The sequence below is a fragment of the Lissotriton helveticus genome, chromosome 2_1 (genome assembly GCF_964261635.1).
Source record: "Lissotriton helveticus chromosome 2_1, aLisHel1.1, whole genome shotgun sequence".
NCBI lineage: Eukaryota > Metazoa > Chordata > Amphibia > Caudata > Salamandridae > Lissotriton > Lissotriton helveticus.
The window spans coordinates 245,501,913-245,522,137 of NC_136059.1; the positions used below are offsets into that span (position 1 = coordinate 245,501,913).

The 20,225-nt window shown below is 45.8% G+C and overlaps 1 protein-coding gene across 1 annotated transcript in view; it reads left to right on the top strand.

The window, feature by feature from the left end:
- HAUS1 (HAUS augmin like complex subunit 1) overlaps positions 1-20,225 on the top strand; it is a 338,749-nt gene that overhangs the window by 185,022 nt on the left and 133,502 nt on the right. Inside the window, exons 6-7 of the mRNA XM_078677253.1 lie at positions 4,569-4,634; positions 19,391-19,462. Of these exons, the coding sequence (XP_078533379.1) occupies positions 4,569-4,634; positions 19,391-19,462 (138 nt within the window). The remainder of the gene's footprint in view (positions 1-4,568; positions 4,635-19,390; positions 19,463-20,225) is intronic.

The window sequence follows — 20,225 nt, forward strand, 5'->3', positions numbered from 1 at the left end:
TTTATGGGTATGTGGACCAAATGTTGTTACACAAACCAATTTGTCCATTTCGGGTTTCACTTTACTTTGTAATAGACATTCTCTCGGGGTATAGCGTGCTCGTTTGAAAGCATGTTTCAGCAGCTTCCTAGGGTAGCCCCTGCTTTTCATATCCTCACAAAATCTTCCTCCGTGTAAGTCATAGTCTGTGACATCAGAGCAGTTCCTTCTGATGCGGAGTAGCTGCCCGTAGGGTAAATTTGTTTTTAAATTGCGTGGATGCGCACTCCTATGGTGGAGAATAGTGTTTTTGTCCGTCTCTGCAGTTGGCTGAACTAACCCTAAAAAAGAACTACTTTTGCTTCAATGGCGAGTTCTTTTTTCAAATCAAGGGGACAGCCATGGGATGTCCCTATGCGCCGGAGATGGCCATATTATTTATGGCACAGTATGAAGAGAAATTTGTGGCAAATAACAACCCCTACAAGAAATGTATAAAACAATGGCTAAGATACATTGATGACGTGTGGCTCCTGTGGCAGGGGAGCCACACCGAATTGATGGAATTCCATCAATGGCTAAACAACAAACACGGCGACATTAAATTCTCTATGGAACAAAGCAATTTGAAAATGACATTCCTAGATGTGGAAGTTAGCTGCATTGACGGTCGTTTAAAGTCATCTCTTTTTAGAAAAAAGACGGACAAAAACACTATTCTCCACCATAGGAGTGCGCATCCACGCAATTTAAAAACAAATTTACCCTACGGGCAGCTACTCCGCATCAGAAGGAACTGCTCTGATGTCACAGACTATGACTTACACGGAGGAAGATTTTGTGAGGATATGAAAAGCAGGGGCTACCCTAGGAAGCTGCTGAAACATGCTTTCAAACGAGCACGCTATACCCCGAGAGAATGTCTATTACAAAGTAAAGTGAAACCCGAAATGGACAAATTGGTTTGTGTAACAACATTTGGTCCACATACCCATAAAATTCGACAGACCATACTTAAAAATTGGCACCTGCTGGAGGGCTTAGAATGCCCCTTTCCCAAACCGATTTTTGCTTTTAAAAAAAACCGCAGCATTGGACAGCAACTGGTGCGTGCGGACGTCACCATTGAAAAACCTAAACATGACTTATTGTCAATGTGGGGATTCAAGCCGGTCGAGGGACACCATAGATGCGGCAACTGTGTCTCTTGTGACACAACAATCGAGGGAAGTGAATTCACACACAAAAATGTCAGGTGGAAGAACCAAGGGTTTTCAAACTGCAAAACACGGAATGTCGTGTATGCAATTGTCTGCGGATGCGGAAAATTGTATATAGGAAAGACTAACCAGCAGGTTAATACCCGAATAACACAGCATAGGTCACGAATAAAAACAAAAGTGCTAACCGCTCCAATGGTACAACATTTTGTTGACACTGGACACACTGAAACAGATTTCACGTGGACGGTTTTGTACACAGTGACTCGAGCTCAATGTATTAAGGATGTGGACGATGTCTTATTGAGGAAAGAAGCGTATTTAATCCTGCGCTTCAATAGTTTACAAACTGGACTAAATTCGATGTCTGAGATTTCACGATTGTAATCCGCTTTGATATAATACAGTGCTCAAGTGGAACCTTTTATGTAGACTTTTACTTAGGAAAACATCAGAATGCAAAATGGGACTCCAACTCCCATAAAGCCCAGATAGCCCTGACAGTCATGTGACAGTCATGTGACACGCATTGACGATCACATGTCTGCTTTTTAAGATGGCGACTTAGTCAAACGAGTGACTCCCTGGATTGGTTTGGAGTGCACTTGGGAGCGTGTGTTTCTTCAAGATCACCAACATTTAGGTAAGCACAAAGATAGGTAACGCTTAGTGATAACGCGCATGACACAGGAGCGGGCTCACACTGTCCGTGTTTGTCATTTTAGAACATAAAAACGAATATAAAAACGAACTGAAACCGGCTAGAAGTTAGAAAAACAGGGGAACTGCATTCAAACAGCCCAAGCGCCAACAATAAGGTAGGCACCCGGTTCTGTTACCCGTTCTACTCGTTCTAACCGCTGTTTGTAAAACCGATTGGAATAGTTGAGTGACTTTAAACTCTCCTTGTAGGTGCAATAAGACGTGTCCACCGCCGGCTGGCGGGTGGGAGCTGATTTTTGTCCCACGCACGGCTGTTTCAAATATTTACCAAACAGAAGTGCAGACTACTGGTTTGAAGGTAATTTTCCAAGATTGTCCTCTGGCCATCTAGGCGCAGGCTGTCCTGACCATTATTATATTGTAATTTGGTTCGTTGTAATTTTCTAGAACCGAATCTACATTGATTGAATAAGATCTCTTGAAAATTGAAAACCCGCTGCCAACTTGAAAATAAAGGTACACGTTTTCTAGAAAGTCTTGGTAGGGGGCAATGTATATAGGGGACGAAAATGAGGATTGCAAAATCTCACTCATTTTCTTTGTACATAATTTTCAGAAGAATAATACGAGAAAGCCCTGATGAGAACTTGCCAGAGCGAGTTCGAAACGCGTCGGCAATAGCAGAAAGGAAATGGCAATAGCAGAAAGAATTCAAGTTTATTTATCAGACAATTGAAAATTTGTATTTGTTACAATTCATTTTGTTTTCTTTTCCTTACTGCAAATAGCTTCATTGCTTAATACTACATAACGACTGATGCTTCTCGTATGACCATATTTGTATATTTATGTACATTAAATGATTGGATGTCATTTTGTTATATGTATTTATGTATTTTTGTTAAAATTCTTTGTCAAATGTTTTTGTATAAATTGTATGTACGTAGTGTTTTTCTCATGCAATCAATGCTTTAACTTAATGAGATTTATATGAAAAAGTAAATGGTTTAAATAAATTCGACCATACAAATCATAACAAGGATTTGGTTTGTTGCTCAAAATATAGCTATCAAAAATCGCAGGGCCAGCATTTCTCTTTTTATAAAAGCAATCCTACTCTTGGGCAGTCCGAGTTTAAAGCCAGCAACGCCTGCTCTAGGTTATTAATGTAGAGCGAAAACAGGAAGGGTGCTAGAATGCAACCCTGTCGCACTCCACTTGTACAGGGAAATGATTCTGTGTTCCCCCCCCCCTCCATGTTACAGCGAACCCTAGCTGTTGTCTCCTGGTGCAGCTCACTCAAGATATTAATCAGAACTGGGTCAATTCCCATGTCCCTCATCAGGCACCATAAATTGTTCCTATTTACATGATCGAAGGCGGCTGCTAGATCCATGAAGCCCAGATACATGGCCTCATTGCTGGCTTTGGTGTATTTAGCAACCAGCAGATAAAGTTTGAGGCATTGATCGCTTGTGGACCTCCCTGTTCTAAAACAGTACTGAATGTCCGTGATTAGGTGGTGTTCTTCAGTCCAGTCCATGAGCCTTTGCAAGATTACCCGACCCAAAATTTTGGCTGAGACATCAATCCGGGAGATTGGTCTGTAACATTGTGGGTTGTCCCTGTTGCCCTTCTTGAAGATGGGGACAATGACTGCTGTGGACCAAGAGCAGGGCAAACCATGCTGGACAGCCGTGTTGAACACTCTGGTGAGGATGGGGGCCCAAAGATCTACTCTACTCGGGTACAAGTCGGGTGGAGAGCCATCAGGGCCATGCGCCTTATTACGTGTAAGGCCTTGAATCCCTGCTGTTATTTCTGCAAGGGAAAACTCGATACTGGGACCCTGTTGAGCATCCCCCTGCAATCCATATCTGTGTCCTGTTTATGATTATACAATCCCTCAAAGTGTGAAACCCACTGCTCTGGTAAAATGCTCGACCCGATCCCGGGGGTGTTGCTGTCCTGAAAACATGGGTTATTAACAATCCTCCAGAATTGGGTCATATCCCTTCTTTCTCCCGCCACTCTCAGGTCTGCCCAGGCTTCCGTTTGAAGGGTGGTCTTTCTTTGTTTCAGTCCATTTTTATACATACGTCTGCACTGAACTATTCTAAAGTTGTCCCTGGGCTTGGATTTTAAACTCAATTTTAAGTCTCTCAGGGCTCGTGAACACTTGCTGTCAAACCACCTCGGCTGCAGGTTATTCCTCTTGGGGGCTTTTGTCTTTAATAGACCGTCTACCAACTTGGTCACTGAGCTAAATGCCTCAAGCAGATTACTCCCCTCTATCATGGGGTCTAGGAATTCCTCAATCTGAGCCTTCCCTTGTGACATTAACTCTTTATAATATGCTTCCCCGTCAATTTTTGCCCATCTTAGCCGCCTTCCCTGATCAGTTACCTTCAACACACTGTCCATCGGGGAGGGGGGGGGGGGTAGCTGAACTTGGAGCGACCCCATTGTTTAAATGTTAAAATTAGGGGGTTGTGGTCGCTCAAGGCAAGCATTTCTCTTGTGCTCCAATTTTAGGTAATACCTTTGGTCATAGCTTGATGATATGATTATAACTTGTTTATAGTGTGAAAAAACAAAATGTCATTAATCACATTTGCTGTGTATAATCAGATGGGTTGTTCAAGCTAATCTAATGGAGTGGCAGTGCTGCGAAGTATCCACTATTAAACTGTTTCTCTGTTTTAGAACTCACTGGCTGCTATTGGGGATGACCCTTCGTTACATCATCAGTCGTTGGTGGCTCTTTCAGAGGTTAGTACTCTTGCCCTTATTTTTCTCAAATGGTCAGTATTTGTGATTCTTGTATACCTTTGTACACACAGGCTTAGTATGGTAGCGATGTCTAGCCAAGGTCCAATATTTGTGGAGGTTTTCCTTATGAAGGCAAGTAGTATACTACATCTGACAGCAGAGGGTGCCGTGTTGCCAGTTTTCTTACCATTATGTTTAGGAAAGCTGAAGAACAACTTCTGATTTTGTTAAGTTCACTTTAAACCCAAGACCTTGATAAGCCTCTCATTCTTCTTGGAGGGTGGGGAAGGAGAGCTGAAGATTTTCCATAGGGACTAGTGTATTATCTGCTTCATGGTCAATTTAAATTTGCTTGCCGATGCAGTAACTAACAATGGTGCAGTCAAGACACACACCATGTGTCAATGATTCCATAGTTAGGACCAAAAGCAGCAGGATAGTGGACAACCCTGTTTTGCCCCAGGTTATCTGCGCACTCCATCTTCTCATGCTTTTGCTATCTGATCCCTGAAAGTAGCCATAACCCGCAATGTATTCGCATTTTGTGCACAATATCCTTTTCTCGCCCTTCTTTTATTTAACAGTGTACCCTTGGTCTTGTCAAGTGAATGTTATTTAAAAGACTTCACCTATCAATTTTTCTTGGGCTCCGCAAAGTGTTGCATTACCCGTTAAATGCTTCACTCTTTAGTAGTGTTGTCATTGGGAGGTCCTTGAAGAGCTATATAGGTTGCTTTCACAGATTTTCATCTGTGTGTATCCTTACCACTACTTATTATTTAATTTTGAATGAGTGTGTCAGATGTCTGTGGCCCACTGGTATTGCTGTGCTCTCGGTTGAGCATGATTGGCTCTGTCCCCAGCTAATCAAGCACATTGATATCCCACGTAAGGAGATCTTTGCGCTAATAGATCACCATTAATTTCTGCAGTTTGGGGATTTGTCTTATCCCCTCTGATTCCGATCCAAATATTGTTTTCAAACCCCTTCAGGAGGATCAGGTGGAGATTGCATTTGTTCCTGCTCATCTCCTTTGTGGAAGCCTCCTTCTTGCCTTATGGTGGTTTAGTCCCCTAACTCAGGTGACGCCCGTGTCACTAGTTATCTTTCCCACTTTTATTCTACTGCTTCTCTGTAGCAACAGTCCTTTGCAGTGAAACTCACATTCTACTCCATGTTGCGTCAGACGAACCCCCACTCCCTAAAGTGCTGCTTTATCAGACTTCTTTTTATAGATGACTGTGATGCACGAGAAAAGTAGTCCTTTTATTTGTGCTAAAGTCTTTCGTAGTGCAGAATTTCGCTTGGATGTAAGTCGCAGATGTGGTGGTGTAGCGGATGGCTTCCCAGATGTGAGGTAAAGAAAGCATCTAGTGGAAAGAATAGTGCAACAAATGCGTTGCACAATTCATAGATTACTTGGTTATAATAGGAGAGAAACCGAATTGCTTGGAATCGGATTGCTATCCATGAACAAAGCCTACCTTATTGGTATTTTTATTTTATTTCTTATGAAGGATTGTATAATTGTGCATTATATTGCGATAAGCACAAATGTGCATTATTGTTTGTAACCTTTCCCTTTTTTCTTGCCTAGGAAAAATATTTCTCCATTCTGAGACATTCATTACATTGCACCAGAAACAAATATGAGGATTTTCTTTTCTAAGCCCCACCCTAGTAAAGCACTAACTCATAACTTTGACTTTACATATATTTCCAGAGTGGGACACTGCTTGCAAACACTTATTCGAATATCCACAAACCTACCCGTTTTTGCCCGTTTTTCTGTGTGCTCTATCCAGCAAAACCTGCTGATAACTCTAAGCTCTGCTAGCCATACCGGGTGAATTTCTGTATTCCTAAGAGAACATAAATGGGATTTCGTGGGGTTCTGACTCTCAGTGACTTTAGGGTATGAGGCACAAGCAGACATGGCACACACAAGCACCTTCTTCAGACTCTTGATATGTCTAGCAAGCAAGCATTCTGCTTGGTATTCCCTTTGCTGAACCTCCACACAACTAGGCAGGACCCTGGCACCCCAAATGTGACTTGGGGACTACGTCAGGCATCACGGTCACTGAATGTTGCCATTGAGCTGGAATTAACCTTCTGCCTGTGTTTGCAGTCCAACTGACTAGCAGCCCACTGCCAATCCAAATGAGTGCATCCCTTTTTAGATATATTAATATTTGATGATGGCGAACGGCTGCTGGTGTGTCGGCGTGTAGAGCGGTCAGCGTTTGTTCCGCTCAAGGAAAAGGGAAAGAAAAGAAGCAGCGCGGCGGTTTTTCTACTTCGGAGATGCTTGCATGTCTAAGCTGAATCTGAAGCTGTATCTGAGAAAAGTCAGCGGGATCCGCGTATGTATTTGCATCTAGAGCTGGACTCTTAGCAGGTGAGAGCAGAGGCTGAGGTGAAGTTTGTGGCTCCTCAGGGGCTATGGATTAGAAGAGGCTTCTGCAGGCAAACTCAGATCACCCGGTTTTGTTAACCCTAACGCTGCTGGCCGAGTATTTAAGGCTTTCTTGTTCATTTGCACCATTTTTTAACTGATCGACCGTGAGACCTGATACGAGCAGGGAGCAGGGATAATCAGTCTCACCAGGCGGGAACTGCTGTTACTGCTACTGTTTCCGCTCTCCCTCCGCTGCAGCACCTTCAACACCTTCATTGCTGCCGCCGAGTGGGGGAGAGCGAGGGGGCCTCCAAACTACAACTCCCAAGAGCCCCTGCGACCGGAAGTCGCATAACAGGATATCGCGCCAGGCGGCGCATTAAAATCACGTACTATTCCCCGCATCGCGGGACGCCGGGCGAAGCCCGGGCCAAGGGCGGGCCCGTTTAAGCCTGTTAAAGACCGCGTAAGACTGGACTGGGCCACCCTATTTTCGTCTGCCTTGCGACTTATATCTTCTCATCCTTACTGGATTTCTACGTCTTCCCATCTTCTTCTTCTATTGTCTTGTCCCTGATAATTGTTAAATACCATGACTACTAGAGGCAGTAGTAGTAAAACCGCACAGGGTGCAGCACATATAACTGGCACTATTGACTAATACATAACTAGGGCAAATGAGGCCATCGACCAGGGCATATTCCTACTTGAACGAAGGGTATCGCAGAATTTAGCCACGGCCAAACGGTCCTCCTTGGGTTCCCTAGCTGCAGCCAAGACACCCACGCTCCTACGGGAAAATGGGCCCCTATTGGAAGTACACGTAGACACACACACTCTGCCAAGTAGGGTTGATCTGTCGGCTTCCTTAGAGTTCTCGGACTCTCAATCATCCATGACGTTGGAAAAAACCCCAGTTCTTTTTGCGAGCCCGAACCTGGAAGACCCCGAGATAGCCCCAAATAGGGGATTGAGGGAGGGTGCTATACCCAAACATAAGAATCAAAAGAAATCGCTCAAAGCGAAACGCCTCAAGAAACATATCCACCACTTAGATTTACCCACTACTCAGGCCGCCGGACAAGTTAGCCTAAAACAGGGAGAGCTAACCACCACACCAACAGAAATTATTAACCTCTCCCTGAATTCAGCGAACATCAGTGTAAACAGTAACATGGGTGGAGGATGCAAAGTCTGCGGGATAAATAATCAACTACTAATTAGATTAGGGGAACTAGTTAAAACCTATCTGCAACCTATTGAATTGTCCCTCATAAAGATCGAAAAGCAGATAGCAGCTTTGAATACAACTTCAAACATCCCCAAGGGGACAGGACTGGTACAATCAGGGGGGCAAAAAGTGATTAATAAAACCCCCAAGGCGGTGGGCACAAGTCACAAAAGTCGCTACTGAAGCGACAACTGTAAAACCTAAGCCCCCTCCAGTAGGGGTGAAGAAGGTCCCTGTGATAGCAAAAACGCCAGCCCCCGCTATTACCCCGAAGCCCAAACAAGTTAAGCCATCAGAAGCACAAACCACTAACAACAGTTCCAGGGGGAGGGATGGGCATCCAATACACTTACCACCAGAAGCAAGCCCCTATGTGGTGATCTTGACAGGGGTTCCCGAGCTGAGTACTAATGTGGAGGAACCAGGCTGGTCTTTAAAAAACAAGGTATTGCACTGGCTATTTACCAACAGACCTCCACCACCGTACTCTGCCAACCGGGTTTCAATGGTCCGCAGGGTCCCATGGTTAGGTACGGAGCCGAAAAGAATCCCGGGAGACTGTGTTATAGTCAATTTTGATGACCCACGTACAGTTGAGCACATTTGCTCCTGGGGTATGCCAGCAACTAATGATGGGATTGATACAAAAAGACTCTCTTACTTCTACCCCCCAACACCCTGCTATAACGAAGGCCCAGAATGGAACTGGACCCAAGTAGGAAATTGGGACAGGAGAAGGGACTGGGTCGACTGGTCAGGTTATGGTGGTAGAGAAGTCGCCCCTTCTGTAGGCTGGAGAGGCACACCAGTTACAAACAGATTTAATTGTCTAGAAAAGGTCGATTGACCACCATCGCGTACTAGTCAGGGAACTAGGGGTCCAATGCTTCTGGGCCTAAACCCCTCCAACCCCTACAACCATCCTCAAGCTTTTTGAGATCCTCCTTTTTAAACGAAAGCTTTGATAAGATGATGGAACCATTACCAAAAACATCTAATTCTCCCTCAAAAATAACCTTTGATGTACCAGAGCCCCCAGTTGCTATAAACGAAATAAATTAGACTCCTGGTAACGTGGGGAAGGTAGCTCCCGTAACGTTTGCAGAAGCAGGCTTACCCCATGAGAATACTGTTATTTTCGATGTATCCTCTATATCACATTTTATCGTCCCGGAGTCAGATCTGTATCCACTGTCAGGTCCATCAGCTCCCAAACTTTTTCTTGAAACTAGCGACCCGACAAATCATACTTGGTCCCTTTCCGTTTTATTTTGGAACGTTGCTGGGCTCCGCTCCAAGATAAATCACAAACCATGGTTAGACACAGTTAGTGTTCACCAAATAATATGCCTGCAGGAAACTTGGGCCATCGAGCCTTTACACATTTTAGGCTATAAAACATACCATGTCCCAGCTAGCTTCAAAACTCTTGGAAGACCTAAGGGAGGTCTCACAGTTTACATCGCAAACAATTTACCTTCTATGGACATAATTGTTCTTCTGTCTGGAGAAAATTTTCACATTTTAAAGGTTTCTTTCTACAAATGTATGGTGTACTTTTTGGTTAATTTTTAGAACAACCTCCAGTTAACTGAATGTGTAAAATTTTTATCTGAAATTACTTCTTTCCTAATTGAACAGCGGAACAAACATATGCCTATTACTTCCTATGTGATTTGGGGGGGGGGGGGGATTTTAATGCTTCACTATGTAGCAACCATAAGAAAGGTATCTGTGGTCTCCAGGATGAAAATGGATGCTCCCTGACACACTTTACACATACGAAGTTAGGTAATTGCCTAAATGAGTGTCTATTTTCATTAGAGCTGGAATATGCGAATAACATTGTGGTCCCACCTGTCGATTTTTTGCCAACCTTTCATGGAAGGGGTCTATCAAGTGTTATCGATTACATTCTATGCTCCCAGATAATAAAGGGACAACTGAAAACCTTTGAAACAGGCTCAGATATCAGTAGCGACCACTTTCCTAATAGTGTTAGCCTTTTAATTAAAAAGGCTTTACCCTATCAAATCAGGACTAGTTTATTGAACCAACAAACGCTGTCCATGGACAAAGTAAATGGTTTTTCTGTAAAATGGTCAAAAAACGACCCAGTAGCCATTACCAGTAAAGTGGTTTCTAGAGCCCTCCCATGGATGAACAACTGCTTAGCACTAGACTCCTCACTTGAGTTGATTATAGCTAGCTTCTTGAAAATTATTAGAACCATACGGGCTGAACTGACTCGTAATCAAAAATCAAGAAAATCGGATAACACAGGCTGGTTTGATTCAACCTGTCGTAAAGCCCTAACTGATTTAAAAAGAGCACTTCATAACCAAGTAAGAGATCGCGCCGATATTACTAAACTTAGAAAGACCTATAAACTAGCACAGCATAATCGTAGGGCTGAAATTAAGAAGAACTTATGGGCCCAATTACATGAGAGCTGCCAACGCAATGACAGCTCTTTGTTCTGGCGTACGATAAAATCCCCTTTCCTGGCAGATGTCTCATCTTCTCAACATCTTGATGTGGCAGTGACAGCTGACGAGTGGGTGGCCCACTTTTCAAAAATATTGAATTAGTGGTCCCCCTGAGGATACCATCAATGAGGGTCATGTGGCAGGTGACCGCCCAGGGGACCAGATATTTCCCATCGATCTTTTCTTTGATCACAAGGAGGTCATTAACGCGCTGTCATCTTCAAAAACCGGTAAGGCCCCCGGCCCGGACGGGGTTCCACTAGATATTTTTCTACATAGTTTGGAACTTTGGTCACCCCTTGTCACCCAGGTCATGGCAGCAGTCACAAAAACAGGCTTAATAGACTCATGGTCCACTTCCATCTTGCTCCCAATTTTCAAGAAGGGCGAACGTAACAATCCAGCATGTTACAGGCCCATCTCCCTCCTGGACTCCTTGGGGAAAGTCGCTGGTCGGCTGTTCTTGGAACGCCTACAGGATTGGGCGTCCACAAACAACATCCTGACAGATCTCCAGTATGGCTTCCAGGAGGGACTTGGTACTATCGAGCAGGCATTGAACCTAGCCCTTCTGATTGGTAAATACGTGGGGGCTAAAGGTGGTAACCTGTATTTAGTTTATGTTGACCTTAGTGCAGCATTTGACTGTGTTATTCACTCTAAGTTGTGGTCCATTCTCGAAGAACTGGGGGTAGATCCCCCTCTCATCCAATTCCTCCGCGAGCTCTACTCAGACGCTACTGCTTGCGTCCGATATGGTATTGGCGGTGAATTATCTCCATAATTTCCCGTCAATAAAGGTGTTAGAGGGGGAGGAGCTTCGCGTGATTCCAAGATGGACGCGTGAGCTAAGGGCTCCCGATACCCCTTCCGCCTCCCGCGACTATCCTGTGCAAGATCCTGATTTTGACGATGGGTGCTCTTTATTGAAGCCCTGCTGATGCCAGCGTTCTTTTCAGAAATCGATTTGGCCGTCTGATACTGGACCTGCTGCGCTTTGAACTTTGAGGCCTATATCGTATGCCAGCCGGGGGCTTGAGTCCCCGAGGTACCCAGGTGGCAATCGAACAACAACGGCGGATAAGCCACGCCCGCTGCCCCTGGTGTACTTTCGGTTTCGTTTCTTCTCTTTGTTGTGAACGCTCACTTCCAGATCTGAGTTCCGATTCTGCTATCGCTGCCAGCCTGCTGCTTATGCTGCGCCCTTATCCACTCGCAGTTCAGAGCCTGCCACGACGAAGTTCGCTTTGCCTTGATTCTACAATTCCCGTTGGTGCTCCTTCCACGACATGACGGGCAGAACAGTCGTTGAGAGGCGCGGCAATAGAGGCTCGTCCCGAGGGGGGGTCACCCAATCTCAGACCATTGATCGATTTACTCGACCACGGGGCTCCCCGGGCGGATTGAGTGGTGCCCTGGAAGAAGCTGGGGATGGTGCTCCTGATGACGAGGAGCCAATGTTGAAGGACGTTATGGGCGCTATTGCGAGTGTCCAATCCGCCATGGGTCAGCAATATGAAACACTGGCGGCTAAGATTGATACGGTGGCGATTGATGTCACCCTCAACAGAGCGGACCTTGGGAAAACGAATGAGCGTGTCAAATCTCTCGATCTCAAGACTGCTAGTTTGACCACGGATGTCTCGGACCTTCAGACCACGGTCCGCCATCTTAGGACTACTTGTGACCTGTTTGCCAATCGGTTGGAAGATTTCGAGGGCCGGGCAAGGCGCAATAACGTCCGCATTGTGGGTGTCCCGGAGAATTCTGCCGACATGCCTGTTGATATCCTGGTGGAGGACCTCGTGTTGAAGCATCTGGTGCCGAAAGGCCTCAGTAAATTCTTCGCTGTGGAGCGCGCCCACCGTGTTCCGGGTGGCAAGCCAAAGTCGGGAGCCGCTCCGCGGCCCATAATTGCTAGACTTTTCAACTTTCGTGATAGGGACGCTATCCTGCAAGCTTCGCGCACCAATGGGCCCACTAAATTTGAGAACGTTTCAATTAGTTTTTACCCTGACTTTACTCAGGCAGTTCAGAAACAGAGGATGGGCTTTACGGGTGTGAAAAGACGACTCAGGGACCTGGGACTGAAATATGCTATGCTCTTCCCGGCCCGCCTGAGAATCGAACATGCTGATCGTACATTCTTCTTTGACCGCCCTGAGGTGGTTAGTGACTGGTTAGACACTTTGTCGACGCATCATGAGGGCCCAGAGGACTCGAGATGCGCTGAGGGAGGCGTGGAGGGCCAGGAGCAGTGAGTCTACATCGGCGAGCCATCATCCGCTGCAGTGGCTTAGAGACTTTGTTTCAAGCATTGTGTGAATGCCTGGGGGAGGGGGGGGTTCGGGGATCTTCCTCCTCTGGGGACTTTTTCTCTCTTTCTGTAGGTTAGTTCAATGGGGCGACAGGCACACCGCAAGTTGGGGTGGCTATTAGGTCTACCGCAGGGGTGCAGGGAGGGTGTTTGAATTTGATGGGTTCCTTGGGGGTGGTGGTGGGGTTCTTTTCTCTTTGTTGGTTTCGAGGCTGTGCTTTGCTTTACAATTGCTTTCATGTGTCTGTTTCGGGATGGGAGGGGCGGTCGGTCTTCTTCCGGGATGGGGGGGTAGGGGACTCAGGGTGTTGAGCTGGAATGTTAACGGTCTTGGGGACAGGATAAAACGTGGGATTGTGCTACAATATTTGAAGAGACACACCCCAGATGTGGTCTTGCTTCAGGAGACCCATTTGGTGGGCAATACATGTCATGCATTGGACAGAGGAGGCTATCGTTTGGTGGCACATTCCGGCTTTACTTCGGGATCAAGAGGGGTCGGTATCCTGGTCAGGAATTCCCTTCCCCTGGAGATAGATAGCACGGTGCTGGATGACAGGGGCCGCTATGCTGGCATTACGGGGAGATGGGAGGGGAAATTGATTTCCATACTGTCTATTTATGTCCCGCCTGGGCTGCAATCTACCACATTCGCCGACTTGGGTGAGGTTGTCCTTGGTTTGCCCGATGGCTTACTGGTGTTGGGTGGGGACTTTAACTCTGTGGCGAATGGAGAGAGTGATCGTAGCCCCCCCAGGCTCCTCCCTGCCTCGCAGTTATGGTTGGGGAAATTCTTGGATGCCTTTGGTTTGGCCGACTGCTGGAGGCAGCTGCACCCTGGCCGGCTTCAGTACACTTTCCACTCGGGGGCTCATGGCAGTCTCTCGAGAATTGACTATTTCCTTGTGCCGGTGGTGCAGTTGCTCTCTGTGCATGAAATTAAACACTTGGCTAGAGGGATCTCAGACCCCCGATATGGCTCCACTTGGATATCTGTTTGGGGAATGGGGGCCGAATTGCCCCGATAAATCCATGGCATTTTCAGGACCCTAAGATCAGAGCAGAGGTGGTCAAATGCATGAATTTTTATTTTGCTGAAAATGAGGGATCGGTGTCTTCTCCAGTCTCCTTATGGGAGGCCTATAAAACTGTTATCCGTGGTCAGACTTTATCCCTAATTGCTGACAAGAAGAGGCGCACACAAGAAGAGGTGGTGAGATTGGAGTCTGAGATTACTGTGTTGGAGGAGCGGTTGGAAGCTGAGGTTACGCCTGAGACGCTGCATGTTTTGGCTCTTAAGCAATCTGATTACAGAGCCTTGGTTACTACCTCGGCTGAGGCACTGCATCGTATGCAACAGGGGCGTCTGTACGACGTGGGTGACAAAGCGGGGAAGTTGATCGCATGGCTGGATAAGCGAGACAGACTGAATCGTGTGGTGCCTGTGGTTGAGAGAGTTGATGGAGTGCGAGTCGTGGACCCGGTTGAGATAGTTGAGGTGTTTGCCCAGCACTTTCGGGTTGTGTATGCGCCGGTTTCGGGCTTGCCGGAGGAGGACTCGCGCTTGCTACTTCGTGATCTTGAGCTGCCCAGTCTCTCGGAATCAGACGGGGTTTTAATGGAGGCTGATTTCTCCATCGATGAGGTCGCGCTCGCTATTCGCTCTCTTCGTTCAGGAAAGGCTTCGGGCCCTAACGGCATACCGGTCGAGCTGTACAAGCTATGCCCGGATAAAATGGCGCCGTATCTGCTGCGTATGTTTGCGGCGTCGCGTGACCTCGCCTGTCTTCCTAGAGACCAGAGGCTGGCCTCTATTGTGGTCATTCATAAAGACGGCAAACCCCGTGAGTGCTGTTCCTCGTATCGCCCGATTTCGCTTTTGAACGCGGAACCCAAGATATTGGCGAAACTACTGGCAAACCGACTAGCCACGGTGATTAGCGGACTGGTTCACCCTGATCAGTCAGGTTTTATCCCCCAGCGTAATACTGCACTCAATCTTCGTCGACTGCATGGCGTCATAGCGAGGGCGGGATCTCTTGGTGAGCCGGTCATCTTGGTTTCTCTTGATGCTTCGAAGGCTTTTGATACGGTTGAGTGGCCATATTTGTGGGCTACTCTCGCCAAGTTTGGTTTTGGCCCGAAATTTATTGCATGGGTTAAACTCCTGTATGAGCAACCGTTGGCGCAGGTGGTGGTAAATGGTAGAGCTTCAAGGCCCTTCACTCTTGGGCGAGGCACGAGGCAGGGATGTCCTTTGTCACCGCTGTTGTTCGCCCTCGCGCTCGAGCCACTGGCCGCCTGGCTCCGGTGGGAACCCTCCTTGAAGGGTATTCGGTGGTCCCCTGATTTTGAAGACCGCGTTTCATTATATGCCGACGACATTTTGTTGTATTTGACGTCCCCCCGTAAGTCATTGGGAGTCCTCTTTGATGTCCTGCGTTCCTTTGGACGTAACTCCGGGTTGGTTATCAATTGGTCCAAATCCTGTATTTTCCCGCTTACCGGTGACCCTCTCTCTTTGCCCCGAGTGTGCCCGATCCCGGTCCGCACTGAGGGTTTTAAGTATTTGGGTATTTATATTTCACTTGACCCTGTGTTGCGCTATGGTCGGAATCTGTTGCCTCCACTCGCCCGACTTTGGTCGGACGTCGCGGCTTGGTGTAATCTGCCCTTATCCCCCCTGGGACGGGCGGCCCTGTTTAAAATGATGTCTCTTCCCCGGTTCTTATATGCTGTGCAAAATACACTTGATCTAGTGCCGGCTAGCTATTTCCGCGAAATTGAGGGCCTCCAAAGGAAGCTGGTATGGGCTGGCCGACCTCGTATTGCGTTGGCTAAGCTCACGTTACCCTGGTACGATGGCGGCATCGCGTTACCTGATATACGACGGTATTATTGGGCATCTCAACTGAGTGCTGTGAATCCTGCTTACGAAATGGACCGGTGGCTCTTGCCCGGGGGAAACTATTACAGGGCGTTCTATTCTCGGGGTGCTAGGAAGAACTTGATGGGACCCACTGGAGTGGCGGTGCGGGTATGGGGCAGCGCGACCGCGGCTACCGGATGGACAGATAGGCTGACCAGAGCGACCCCTCTATTTGCCGCGGAGAGGCTGGGTGAGTTGTGGACCTCAAAAGGGTTTGATAGATGGGACCTCATCGGGATCAGTAAGTTGGATGACCTCTGGGTTAAGGACGGTTAAGTCCTTTGCTGAATTGCAACAGGAATATGGTTTGATTGATTCGGAGTTTTTCCGGTACCTTCAGGTTCGTCATGCCATTGGGTCGGTTTTTCCGGCTGGGTCTGCCATCCCGGAGAGCTCCCCCCTGGAAGACAGGGTGCTGGACGGACATGTGCCGGACAGCACTATCTCTCTTATATATAAGAAACGTATTAATACTCGGTCGGATTTGCTTCTTCATCTGCGTACTTCCTGGACTGATGACGGACTGGAGCTGTATGATGAGGATTGGCAGGCCGCGATATGCTCTCCTAAGGAGGTTGCGATTCCGGCGCGTCTGCGACTCGTTCAGCTGAAAATTCTACACCGGGTCTATGTCACGGGTCCCAGACTGATGCATATGGGTTTTTCAGAGGATGGATTGTGTCGGCGGGGCTGTGGTATGCTTGCTACCTTCCTCCATATTATATGGGAGTGTCCGGAGGTTGTATCTTTTTGGAATGGAGTGTATGCGGTGATGAGTGAAGTTACGCATGTTCAGTTGCTGCCTGAAGCCCGGCGTTGTCTTTTGAATGTATGGGAGCCGACTGATTGTAATGTTGCTCAGACTCAATGGGTGACGCTGGGGAACATGGTTGCAAAGAGGGACATTGCACAATTGTGGGGATCTCAGAGGGCTCCATCGGTCTCCGGGTGGGAAGATAGTATGGACTGGTGCATGTTCAAGGAAAAGATTGTGTATGTCTCCCGTGGCAGGCCCAAAAAATGGGGTAGGATATGGGGCCAATGGAACTCGTTCCGTGGGGATGTCTGCGACCCCCCTTTCACTGATCCCCCTGATACTCCTTGTTCCCCTTAGCTGTGTGTTTCGGCTCTTTCCCATGCTGTATTTTTGTTAGACCACTGGCGCTGGTTCCCCCCTCTCCCCCCCTCCCTTTTTCTTTTATCCTCTGAAGATTCTCCTGTCTTTCCCTATTGTTCTAGGTCTGACTCGCCCCGCATCATATGAAACGGACGTAACAACTCGGGCATAGCCTTGTCTTTTTCTTCTTCGTTTGTTTAGTTGTTTTAAAAAATGAAACCTCTTTATATCCTGTCGTTTTGTGATTGATCGATGTCATGCACCATGGCTGCCGGACCCCTGGTTGTCGGCTGATGAGCTGTGTACCTTAACGTTGTTTCGAGATGCTGCACCGGCCGGCCCAGAGGATTGTAGGCACATCTTTGTTTCTATTTGTCTCTTGCAAATAAAGGTTTTTAAAAAAAAAAAAAAAAAAAATAAAGGTGTTAGGCAGGACTGCATCCTGGCTCCCTTCTTATTCAACCTATATACTAACGGGTTGGAAGTGGCCATGCTTGAAGGGAGTCAGGATCTTCCATCCATTAATCATCGCCCTATTCCCGCTCTGTTATACGCGGACGATTCTGTAATTTTAGCCAGAACTTTAAATCCGCTTCAAAGACAGATAAATAAATACTGTCAATTTATGCTTTCTTTAGGCCTAAAAGTGAATAAAACCAAAACCTTTGTTATGCATATCGGCCCCAGGGCGAAGAATCCTAAATCAATTTTTATTGATCAAGTTAGGCTGGAACGCACCAGGGAATACCCCTACTTAGGAATCTTAGTGGATGACAGACTATCCTGGAGACAAGCCATGATAAGTAAAAAGCTATTATTTCAGAGAGCAGCCTCAGCTCTAGTTTCCTTTTCGAGGAAACTGGGTAAACCTGCCCCAGTAGAGTTGCTAAAAATCTATCACGCCAAATGCCATAGCGTAGCAACCTACGGTGCAGGGGTTTGGGGTTACGCTCCTACTGAAACCCTGCAGACAGTTCAGAACGGATTCCTAAAATACCTACTGGCATTACCCCAAAGTGCTCCAATATACGGTTGCCACATCGAGCTGGGCATCGACTATTTGACAGATATCAGATGCCAGACGATCCTGTTGTGGCACCGTATTTGGACCAAACAACAATGTCACTTAACCCGTTCATTGATATCCGACTGCTTGGTTCTGGCAAATTGGAATAAAATTCCATGGCTTCTGTACGTCTCAAATTTCCTTAAGGACCTGAATTGTATAACTTTCTTCTTAGAACCTTCTACAATGCTAGATATCACCAGGAAAGACTTGAAAAAACTATGTCTAACCCATCTCGGAGAACTTCGTCTTTCCCAAGAAGTAAGCAAACCCTCAAACGCACAAATCTTATCGGTTCAGACTGCCCTGGGCATCCAACCATATTTAACATTCTACCTCACAAATTATGAAAAATATGTTTTGACTAAGTTCCGATTTAATACCTTTTTTCGGTTAGTTACTTTTCCAAAAGAACAGGACTGGTCACATAACTTAATGAAATGTCCTTGTGATTGTATATCATCCCAGTCTACAATGCATTATTACTGTTCTGTAGATGCTACGAGCTTCCTCGCAAGCGCTGGATCATTCCTTTACTCCGAAAAATGGGTTTGAGAACATGTCGCCCCGCCTACCTGGCTCTGCAGTCTCTGGATTCTCAATACGTTGCCAAATGCATAGCTTGCTTTTTAAAACCATGTTTAAAAATCCGCTGTAACCTATGAGTTTTTGTATATTAGATTTTCTGTTCACTATTTTCAATGAATTATTTTTAATTATGGTTTTTATGATAATAGTTTTTTACTGTATAATACATTGAAATGCTTTATGTATTGTAATATTTTATTTTTGCACTTTTTATGGTTTTGCTATGATGCAACCGAATAAAAGTTTTATGACTGACTGAATATTTGTTTAACTTGTGAAGTATAAATTGGTAACTCGTATTCACATTATGAATGCCAATAGTCAATTTAGAGCAAATGTTTACCTGTGTATTATTTTGTGTAGACCTTTGGCCTCCTGTCGCTTTGTTTGACAATGTGGCTTTTTGATTGGAGTCCTTAGCTGGAAAAACATAATTCATGTTGAGTAAGGATAATCATTAAATGTCGCTGATGCCAACATTTATTCTGATCTTAATTTTCTGCTAGTAGTTTCAAGTGAGAACCGTACTTGCAATCTACCTTTAGCAAAAAGTATTTCTCCGACATTCCTTTAATACCAGGTGCACGGTGTATAAACTTTCTAACTTTCATTCATAGAAACTGAGTAAATTGCAAGCTCAATCTGTGCCTATGAGGAAGAAACTGGAATCCTTCATGGACCTGTCTCCGGTAAATATTTATCTTGTATCTATTCTGCAAATGTGCTGCATATCTTGTTGGGCTAAACTTGAACACGTCTTCAGAAAATGCCTCCACGTCCTCCCTCCAATTAAAATGTCTTCAATTGAGTCATCAGGCTGTTGTTAATTTGTGAGGAGCATTGGAAGTTGGACCACCAAGACCAATAGAACTTCATCACTGGTTGTGAGACAATAGAATTCCAAATATTTAGCGAAATCTGCAGCCTCTTATTCGCTCAACAGTCTTGCTAAAGCACATTGAGCTTGCAGGCAGCAGCCACATGCAGCTGGTAAACGTGACACTATAAGTTTATCACAGTGAAGAAAGTGAAAAAGACACATTGAGGAGGAAAAGAATTCAACTGAATGATATATATTTGTGAAAAAAAATAGTTAAAAAGTAAAATTTGGTGCTAGCTCAAGTGAGTAAAACCACTGAAATTCCCCAGTAATGGTTCACTGTGCACACAACACACACCATAACTAACGTTCTCTTCCAGGGGATCCTCATCAATAGTCATAAGCATTAGAATATTCCCGCCCATGTGCGGGACCCCGGAAACACTATATTATATGTGCCCCACAAATATATATTAATACATATATATATATAAAAACATGCAATAGCAGCCAAATAAAATCAGAGCTGAAATATGCTGTGTAGAAATTCCACCATACATGAGTAATAAGCATTAGAAACATGAGAAACAACAACAAAGTTTGTTTAGAAACTGTTTTAATGCTCAGAAAGC